Source organism: Cyprinus carpio, chromosome A15 (genome assembly GCF_018340385.1).
Source record: "Cyprinus carpio isolate SPL01 chromosome A15, ASM1834038v1, whole genome shotgun sequence".
Lineage (NCBI taxonomy): Eukaryota > Metazoa > Chordata > Actinopteri > Cypriniformes > Cyprinidae > Cyprinus > Cyprinus carpio.
Genome location: NC_056586.1, coordinates 25,404,380 through 25,415,078, shown reverse-complemented (window position 1 = coordinate 25,415,078; position 10,699 = coordinate 25,404,380). Strand labels below are relative to the sequence as shown.

Here is a 10,699-nt window from a genome sequence, read left to right as displayed (position 1 = left end):
ACCCCAAGGTTGTGGGTTCGAGTCTCGGGCCGGCAATACCACGACTGAGGTGCCCTTGAGCAAGGCACCGAACCCCCAACTGCTCCCCGGGTGCCGCAGCATTAATGGCTGCCCACTGCTCCAGGTGTGTGTTCACGGTGTGTGTGTGTGTGTTCGCTGCTGTGTGTGTGCACTTTGGATGGGTTAAATGCAGAGCACGAATTCTGAATATGGGTCACCATACTTGGCTGTATGTTATGTCTTAAAAAAAAAAAAATGATACCATAGTATCACCCAACTTTAGTCTCTGACCATTTATGACCAGCAGATGGAGCACTGAACTCGACAATATGTCTAACACACACACACACACACACACACACACTCAGTTTGTATTGTTAGAGGCTCGCAGCAGGGCTGATTGATCATTCTTCTTCACCGGCAGATGGATCACTGCTCGGATCGACTCCTCTGAACGGAATATCTCGGCTCTGATCGGTCAGGTAAAGCGGGGTTCCCTCTTCTCGTGCCGTGACGTGTCTGTACGTGTGTTTGATCCGCTGATCTCACTGAACGATTCAGAATTGAATATGCAGCGTTCCCGTTTTCTATACGAATTCTTCTCGTGTTTCTTTTGCACGGTTTCCCGAATGTTGCGCTACTGAGATCTCAAACTGATCGTCTTCACTCGTAAAACACGACTAATTGACATTATATGTGGAAAAACACAGTTTTAAGACTCAACACTCTCAGACAGTGACATTTATTGTGTAAACTGCGTTATTAAATGCGAGCTGTCAACAGCAACTTCTCCATATGGCCTGTAAAGAAATAAACTCCTGTAAAGAAAATAGGAAAATATAGAAACAAATTTTAGTAAAAATCCAGTAAAAATATATAGTTATTAGAAATGTCATCTTTGCATTATTGTTGGTTTCATACATATACAGTATATACAAACTCTCGCTCTCTCTTTCTCAGTTTATATTGTTAGATGCTCACAGCAGAGCCGAGTTTGATCATTCTTCAGTGGTATAATCTCAAAGAGGGGTAAATTATCAAGGTGTAAAAAAAAAAAATCAAATCAAAATATAATATCACTTTTTATTTGAGCGAAACATGCCTTTTTTTTTTATATTTAGTTAATGAATGTGAGTGAGTGTATTTAGTGTGTTTATTGGTGTTTTTTTTTTTGTTTTAAATATTACTTAATGTATGTCTCTTTTCAGTTCAGAATTCTAAAACATGTTTATTATAAAAGAGTGTGCATTCAAATAATAATTTAAATTGCATTTTTTTATTACTTTTTTAGCCTTCACTAATTCGTTTCAGTTATCCTGGTATCAATATGTCACGTCTCTCCTTTAAAATGAGGCCATAAAACAGCATGAATAATAATAACACAAAAAGTACTAGTTTTAGATGTAATAAGGCATGTCACACTGTCACACTGCAAGAGACCGCTGGCATTAGAACCACAGGGGATATAATTAAATGTTACCAACAGCAAAAAAGGTGACAAACCGCAGCTGCAAAATTGGTGTGATATAACATTTTTTAAATGTCAGTGCATGTTTGTTTTCATCTCAGTATTTGGCGTTTAGTTGCAGAGGAGTGAGGGTGTAGTTTAGGAAGTGGTTTAATAATCTCTGGCGGCTTTAAACTTGTGCTCAGTTCATCAGCCGTGCATGTTTGTATGTGCACTTCAGATTTGGTCAAAAAGCTCATTGTAGGAATTTAAAGGCACAGCTATTATCTGTATTTAGAGTTAATAGCAGTTTTGCTTGTGTGCGGCTGAGGTAAATTACACGTTGCTTCTTTGTGCTGTGTGTAGGTTTGTCAGTTTCTGTTTCACCAGACTTTGGCTGTCCTGTGTCATGTTATTTGCTGCAATATGCCTATAAAAGTGAAACCAGCACTGTGGGGTCAACATTTCTACATTTGTTAAGCATTGCATGCATGTTGTGTTTTTCGTATGTGTGCAAGATTAAGTTTCCGTTTCCTTCATTTCCTAGGTGACCGTTAAGTGGGCTGTGCATGTATGGCTGATGGACAGGCGTCTGAACCAATCACAGGACAATGCTGGCACGAAGCCGTTTCATGCTGGTGCTGGTGGTGGGTGCGCTGCTGGCGGTGCTGAGTTTCACCCTGCAGTATTGTAAGTGTGAAACACAATGCATAATTTCAGTCACATTTCCTTTGTATGAACTTACAGCTATTCATGCATCCTCTAAGTTTTCTCCGGGGACTGCTTTGTATGTGTGTTTAGTGTGTCAGGCGGGAATATAACCTCAGCTGAATTGTATTTACATTCTTAGTATGTGCCTGAGTGTGGGTTTTGTGTCCAGTGGGAATATGTTCTCAATTAGACTGCATTCAACACACTAAACAAAGGCATTTCCCTTCAAGACATGCTATATATATATATCATGGATTGTTCCCTGTTTCAGTAAAACACAGTTTTAAGGGATGATTTTTTAATTGGCTGCAAAAAAAAAGCAAACAAATAAATGGTGTCTTTATACTTTATTGTTACCATGTCAAAAACACCATATTAGTACCACGTCTGGCCACAATAAACACCCTCAATATACTGAATTTTGGTCAGTCAATATAGGATTAGGATAGAAATTATTAATTCTTAAATGTCTACAAAGAGGTGCCGTGGCAGTACTTTGAAATATATCACGATACTAAACTTCACTCCAGGGTCTTTCCAAGAATATCATGGTATGGAATGGTGCATGTCCAACAAACCATGGTACTTTTTGGGGTGTTTTTGTAAGTGTAAAGACAGGTCACTTTATTCTCTTGCATCTAAGATAGCAAGTTCTAAAGAGCTGGTTTGTAGCAATGGCATCTGCTGTATAAAAGAAAGCATGAGATCTCACAAATAAAATGCTTTCTGCTTGATACTCAGCTCAGAAATATGTCAAACAATATAATGTTATTATCAAGTAGTGATTTTTCTTCTGTATTGTGAGAAAAGTCAGTTGTTTTTTTTTTTATGAGGTCCATTTATGACATTTTTATCAAACATTATGAGGTCAAAACAAATAAATTAAATACATGCATGGATGAATTGTCCATAATAAGATCTATAACATGAATTAGATTAATTAAAAAATCTCTATCTATCTGTCGTTTTCACTGGAAGATCCAGTTATGACATTCTGATTAAGAATTATGAGGTCAAACACAATTTAAAAATGTGCAGTCAGATCTATAATATGCATTTGAAAAATAAACATGGTGAGTTTTCATTTCAAGCTGACTTTAAGAAGAAAAGTACAGACTCTTTGACCTCTGCGAATGTTTACATGAGCTTGTGAACTAGTAGAAGTTGGGGGCTGCCAGCCGACACATGGATGATACTTCACTGCCGGGTGCTTTGACAGTCTAAATGCAATCTCTGAAATCAGTTACTGGAAATTTAAGTTTACATTAAATTTTTAAGAGGTGAAACTGAGCAGTCCAAGCACCTGGAAGACCCAAAGTCATTAGAGAGAATATGGCTTGCAGCTGAGAAATGTTTATGTTTTTTTTTATTTTTTTTTAATGCAGTTTAATGCAGTGTTCAATCGAATTAGCTTCTGAGACAGATTATTCCCAGATTAGACCCCAATGTCCCGTGTCCTTGACTGAAAAAATCCTCTTTCGCAGATGACTGAGGTTATTAGTATCTGAGAAACCAGCCCTGCATATATAAGCAGATTAAACATTTAATGTGACAGCTACAGGAAAATCCTGCTAATTTAGTCGTTTAAAAGCACAGATGGTAAGAATTTGCAAAGTCAACTTGAATGAAACCAAACTTGACATTTTTTTGACAAGGCGAGCATGGATTGGTCAGTGATCATTTTAATACCCGCCCTCTGCATCCCACAGCCAATCACAGTTCAGTCTGAGGAACAGGCCAACATAAAAGAACCAAATTTTGGTTGTGTTCAGGCATGCACATGTGCTTGGTGATAGTAAAGAGATGACCTTTGATCTGGTTTAAGTTTCTCTCTGTACTTAAAACATTTCACTCAGCTCAGAAAAGTGTTAGTTCAGAAAATAGCATCTGCTTAAACACTTGGTTTATTTTGTAATCTAATGCAATGACATTTTAAGTGTCTTAAATATCTGTGTATTTTTGCTGAATCTGATTGTCATCCTTACTGTCTTCCTCACGTTGCCTGTTTCTTTTACCCTGTGTGAGGTCATTACTTATTCATTCCTTGCTGAACAAGAGCTGAAAGCTTGTGAATGTAGGACAGAACAGCGTCTTAAATTAGCCGACTTCTCTTCCTCTCTCTGTTTACTTCAGTTCACTCAAGCATGACTGATGTAGTTTTAGAGAAAGTCTGTTGAGACTGAGAGAAAGAGGGAAGTGAAAGATGAAAAATTACCCATTCTCATTCCATGAAATGTGGTTTTCTGTCAACATTGCTGAAGTACACACTGCCAACAACCCACACAATATCAGCCCGACAGCCTTGAACAGCACAGTCTGTCCTGCTTGATTCGTGTCTGTTGTATTTGTGTTTAGGTGTGTGTGATTCTTTTTGTACACTCTACTCAGACTTTCAGCTACAAAGAGCTCTTTGTGTGGCCGGCCTCTGCACAGAGGCTGAGCTGTGATTGGCTGAGAACTCTGAGCTTACGCGTGATTGGTCAGGCAGCTTTTACAGGAGTCAAATGGGGTTTGATGCTGAATTAAAACCAGTATGAGGTGCAAACACACACACACCTGCACATGCTCGCTTTAACATCTCCAGAATGGCTGTCACTGTGCGTATAAACCAGCTAACCGTTATACTTCTGTCTGGTGAGTTTAACTCCTGGTTGGTTAGGGTTAGTTGGAAATGCTAGTGTTTATCGTTTAGCCCATTCCCATTTATTAAGTTCAGCAACAGTATTTATATGCTTTTCTTAGTTTTTTAATTTTTTTTTCATAATGTTACATACATATTTCCAATGTGAATGGATTAAAAGAAACTGAGAGTGGCTATGCTTAAATTGATGCAAAATTGTTTTGTTATAAAACAGGAACAATGAAAAGTGTTAGCAATGCCTGGCTTATCTTGATGCCATGTTATTATAAAACATACTTTTAATTAGGAGTTAAAGGGCGATGCTGCTCGTTTATTTTATTAAGACATTTCATGTTATTTAAGGGTTATATCATAAGTTTTCACATTTGATTTATTTTCTTTGAAACCCACATATAATGTTAGTGGGGGTTTTTTTTGTGCCAAAACAATAATAATTTAGTTTAATAATTTTTGTTGAAGTGTCTTAGTTTCTATACATGCTGGTTTAGGAAAATTTGAGTTCTTGATGTTAGAGTCTGTTTTTATAGTGCAATTTGGTCTTTTACTCCTAAGAAAATTTGATTTGTCATAATTATGAGCCCTTTTATGAGTTGCTGCCTTTGTTTATGTGTACTTAAAATGTAAGTATGCAGCTCAAATGTTCAGTTAAATCCAGATGTTGGTCTTGTGTTTTCATCTGTCATATTGAAGGATTGTAGCACCTTCTCTCTGGTAGCTGTCACTCACTGGTTAATATCCGGTCAGACTCCTCCGTCTGCCCACATCACCATGGTGATTCCCAAAATTTAACAATCCGCAGCAGTGTGCAGTCTCAATGTTTGTTTTATGAGGTCAGAACTGAGGAGGCTGGAAAAAGTGTGGGCTTGTGCTTAATGACTCTTATAGTCCTTTCTTTCTTTCCCTAGTGCACCTCATTCCAACCAATCCGGTGGCAGAGCAAAGGTCACTTGGTAAAAGCAGAAAGCGTGTGAATCCGGTCCTCCATACGGATCCTCCCACCCCAGACCCCATCCGAGACTCTCACAAGTACTGCAATTACCCCAACCTCACCGAGCACGGCTGGGAGGGTAAGAAGCCCACTCATTTCCCCTCTCACTCACCTGAAGACTCTCTCAGACGTGTGCTGATGTGTTTGCGTGTGTCGTAGGTCACAGTCCGGCTGACTACAGGCTGCTGTCGGTACACGTGATGATTCGGCATGGGGACCGTTTCCCTCTGTACTCCATCCCCAAAACCAAGAAACCCGCCATTGACTGTTTACTATCAGAAAAGAGGTACATATATAAATCATCTGATGATGAACCCCATGTCTGTAAACGAACATACAACTTCTGATGCTCATGATCACTACAGTTACAAATCAAGAGATGATCCTATCTATCTATCTATCTATCTATCTATCTATCTATCTATCTATCTATCTATCTATCATCCATCTATCTATCTATCTATCTAGCTATCTATCCATCCGTCCATCTATCCATCCGTCTATCTATCTATCCATCTATCTGTCTATCCATCCATCTATCCATCTGTCTATCCGTCTATCCATCTATCTATCTATCTATCTATCTATCTATCTATCTATCTATCTATCCATCTATCCATCTATCCATGTATCCATCTATCTATCTATCTATATCTATCTATCTATCTATCCATCCATCCATCCATCCATCCATCCCTGTCTTTCTATAGTATCTATCTATCAATCTATCTATCTATCTATCTATCTAGTCTGTCTTTTATAGTATTTATCTATATATAATACAATGACTGAAAAAGCACATAATGCATCATTTTAAAATGCAGCTTGTTTTTTCAAGGAATCAGAACTGTTTTGTCTCATCCCTCGCTGCAGAGGATTGCATTTTTTTTTTCTTTGAGCTTTCAGCTGATAACCACCAGTGATTGTTGTGTAAATGTGGGATTATGTTTGCGTGTCTAGTATGTGCGTGTGTTTATCAGTGTTTGATGTTTGTCAGAGGGCATGCAGTTTATGAATCATTATCAGATTAATATTTCATTCCAGTCGTCTTCTTTTAGCCGTTCCTGAGCCGTGTCTCCGTGGTTACAGCAGCACTGAACAGTCACTGTAACACTACTGAAAATAACTCTGTTGTGTTTCCATTGTTTCTTTGTAGACTTCTTACCAATGGCATGACAAATGCTTTTGTCCAGATTATTCCAAGAATTATTAATCACGCACAGCATATCATAATATTCCCATGATGGCTGAGATTTATGTATTACAAAGTAACCCTCAAAGACAAATCCTTCTTTCTCTTTCCCTTTAACATGCTCTAGTTCTTCACATACCCTCAAATATGATGACTTTACTATCTAAATGCAGACGTATCCTCAGAGGTCAGAAGATTCAGATTAACTCTGTGACCTGACCCAACCGGACTGTTATGATCTGATGGGCTCTGACTCAAAAATGAGGATGCATTATAATAAAATACAGTGATCTGACATCCCTTGTTTTCAGAAATCTCTTGTGTGTTTAAAACTGCCTGCAAAGGGAAATAATACCCAGTTGGTTAGATATCGTTGTTACTTTCGAGTTTTGATCCTTAGTTGCATTAGACCTGCATTAATTCAATGCAGTAATTATTTAAATGATGCAGGTTTCATTTAATTGTAGTTCTGTGATGTTTCAGTTCAGCGTAGTAAATACTGTATCAGTGCTCTTGTACTGTTTTTGGCAAATGCTGTTGTCATCTAATGACGAGCATTAGTATTCAGGAACAAAGCAGGTAACAGACCTCTGCCTTTGACTTTTATTGGTTTTTAAAAAAAATAATATTATTTTACTACAGACTAACCCACAATGTACTTCTAAAATAAAGGATTTGCGGTTTTATAATTATTCAAATGGCTAACCGACTTATGAACCACTTTTCCCTTTGAAGAAGTCCTTAATGTGGAATAGCTTGTTAAATTCATATTACCGTGCTTCCCCCTTCTGGATATGTCTGGTAATGACATGCCCACATGGCTCCCATGAGTTATGTGTTGGCCTACTGTGTTGTTATGATTGGTAAAGTCCCACAAATGTATCACATCAAAATTAATTCTGATTTAATATAAGTTCTAAAACTTTTTTTTTTTTTTTTGGTTGTAATTTTGCAGAAAGCCCTCTCACCCCCTCTTGGCCTCCTTCATTGGTCACATGGCTCTCGGTGGGCGTGGTCACTGGGACACATCACTGCTATCTCTGCCCAGATTACCCCATCACGGCACCTGTGAAATGGGAGAGCTCACACAGACAGGTAACCAATCACAGTGCAGTAACTACTTAAAATTAAATAAAAATATCTTTTACCAAAACACACAACAACTTTACTGAAACAAGATATAAAATAATTTTTTTTCACATTCTTACTAAAATGTATTTTTCTTTTTTCTCTTAATAGGAGTCGTACAGCAGTTGAAAAGCGGCGATCATCTTCGCCAGGCTTACATCAAGCGTCACAATCTGCTTACCTCTGATTGGTCACCGCGCCAGTTGTGGGTGGAGACTACAGGTAAAAGCCGCACCCTTCAGAGTGGATTGGCCTTCCTCTTCGGTTTCCTGCCACATTTTGATTGGTCACGACTGACGGTAAGACAGCAGTGGAGTACGCTGTTCTGCGGTTCCTCCTGCGACTGTCCCGCACGCAACCGGTACCTGGACCAGGAGCAGCGCAGGCAGTATCGGCAGAGGACTGCAGACACGGAACTGGAACGCACTTACGTCGCCATGGCAAAGACGTTGGGCGTGGCCACAAAGACTCTGAGGGCAGCCAACCCGGTGGATGCATTGTTGTGTCACTTTTGTCATGGTCTTCCTTTCCCATGCTCTAGCACACAGACTTCATCAAATGCTCCGGATGAGGGGGCGTGTCTTACACTACAGCACTTTGCTGTGATTCGACGGCAGCAGAAAAATGATGAACTGGAGCGGCGGGAGGCGGGGATTTACCGCCGATATGCTGTGCTCGCGGCGCATCCGTACCTCAACCGTACTGCAACGCGGATGGAGAGGATTGCCAGAGGAAGCCAAACGCGCAAAGGCAAGGAAGAGGCGGTCTTCGCTTTAGCATCTGCTCATGACGTAACAATGGCGCCGTTGCTAAGCGCGCTTGGTCTGGAAGGGGCGGGATTTCCAAAGTTTGCAGCGCGGCTGGTGTTTGAGCTGTGGAACAGCCCGGAAGTGAAAGACAATGACAAAAAGAGTGATAGAAAACGAGGAAACTGGTTGGAAAATGTGTTCATTCGTGTTCTCTATAACGGAGAGGACTTGACCTTTGACACAGCCTTCTGCCGTGACCACAACCGACACTCTGCTCAGCCGCTGTGCCCTCTGGGTAATTTCCTGTCATTTGTGAGAAAGGATATGTTTAATATTGTCAATGCGACGAGTTACCAGCAGGCCTGCCACCAAACTGTACTGTAAATGTGAACGTGAATGACTGACAGAGAGCAAACGTCAAGGAAGAATGAGGAACAGGTACAGTTTACCCAAATATTCTGTACAGCTCAGACATTATTTAGTCCTTTCATGTCATTCCAAACCCATATGAGTTTTCGTGGAATGCAACTGACTAAATTGTGATGAATATTCAATGAATGCAAGACTTTTAAGCTCAAAAAGCTTCTTAAAAGTCCATACGACTTCTGCTTGTCACTGAATGCTTTCATTGTGCTGATCAAGAGCAGCAAATCTCTTCTTCTGTGTCCCGCTGAAGAAAGAAAATCCGGATTGGAATGACATGAAGGTGAAAAAATGATGACATCATTTTCATTTTTGGGTGAACTGTCCCTTTAAGACCGAGTACTACTAATGTCATTGATGTAGTGTTAAGTTTGTTGTCCCTGCACAGCATTGTTTTTGGTACACTTATCACACTGACAGAATTTAAAGTTGCTTAAAGTAATCATTTTAAGCTGTGGGCTGTGACTGAATATGCACATCTGATTGACGTTGTGATGTAATGTCAAGAACCCTTCAAGAGCTCCTGAATCCAGACAAACACACAAACAGTCAATTGTTGAAACACCTCTTGCCTTCATTCTGAGGAATGCTGCACAGTCATTAAGACAATCCCAGTGGTTTTGCTAAACATATAAAAAGTGTTTGAACTGTCATTTTCAGACCACATTTCTTAAACACTTGTATAAGATTGAGGGCACTTTGCCACTTTATTGCAGAGTTCCTGCTGTGATCGGGAATCTGATGTTATTACAATTTCACATCTCTTCCCTTAGATTTCCCGGATAAGTTCTCACTTGAATAGTATTAGCAGAATTTCTAGCACAATCATGTTGTCCTGACACATTCCTCACTCATTTTGTGTGCTTTAAATTTCCCTTTGTTTACATATAATGTCAAGTTTAAAACAAAAGAGTGGTCATATTTTTTTTTTTTTTGAGTACTGTAAAACTGATTCAATCAACTAATTGTGTCATGAATGGTGTTCTTGTGATCAGTCTGTACTGCCACATTCCAAACCTCAAAACACATTTTTCAATAAAAGAATCATTTTGTCTAAGAACTTCACTGTGGTTTGTCTTAAAAATACACATCGTTTTGACTTTCAACCACTTTGTAGCCCATTCTGTCCAAGATCCCCCCACTTAGACAAGAAGAGATCTTCTGACTGGCATGTACAGTAAAGCATCCAACCACAGTTTGTTTTGATTTGCATGCCATTTATCTAAAAATTGTTTACATAAAACAATAACAGTCCAGCATGGAAAAATTCATTCACATCCATTGCTCAACAGTGCTGGTATGTGATCAGCTGTACAGAAAACAGAATTTGTCTGTCCAATTCTGCATGAGAGAATCTAGTTTAACAACAAAACTTTGTTTAAAGACAGACTGGTGTGATAAGTTGTGTAAAGCCAGTAAA

The 10,699-nt window shown here is 39.2% G+C and overlaps 1 protein-coding gene across 2 annotated transcripts; it reads left to right on the top strand.

Annotated features, from left to right (window-relative positions):
• The first annotated feature begins 325 nt into the window (after positions 1 to 325).
• On the top strand, positions 326 to 10,339 carry LOC109103959 (2-phosphoxylose phosphatase 1). Of its 2 annotated transcripts, XM_019117297.2 has the most exons (6): positions 326 to 482; positions 1,995 to 2,137; positions 5,705 to 5,866; positions 5,947 to 6,073; positions 7,935 to 8,074; positions 8,219 to 10,339. In XM_019117297.2, exons 2-6 carry the CDS (start codon positions 2,059 to 2,061, stop codon positions 9,238 to 9,240), a joined length of 1,530 nt encoding a protein of 509 aa, XP_018972842.2. In that variant the 5' UTR covers positions 326 to 482; positions 1,995 to 2,058; the 3' UTR covers positions 9,241 to 10,339. The 2 variants fall into 2 exon arrangements, with proteins under 2 accessions (XP_018972842.2, XP_042627746.1); XM_042771812.1 differs by lacking the exons at positions 326 to 482; positions 1,995 to 2,137 and adding an exon at positions 4,678 to 4,792.
• The last annotated feature ends 360 nt before the right edge of the window (positions 10,340 to 10,699 follow it).

Excerpts from the sequence above, each read along its gene's own strand:
- LOC109103959 (XM_019117297.2), top strand. The coding sequence starts at position 2,059 with ATGCTGGCACGAAGCCGTTTCATGCTGGTGCTGGTGGTGGGTGCGCTG. Across the intron at positions 2,138-5,704 it reads GAGTTTCACCCTGCAGTATT|TGCACCTCATTCCAACCAAT; the intron begins GTAAGTGTGAAA and ends TTCTTTCCCTAG. Across the intron at positions 6,074-7,934 it reads TGTTTACTATCAGAAAAGAG|AAAGCCCTCTCACCCCCTCT; the intron begins GTACATATATAA and ends GTAATTTTGCAG.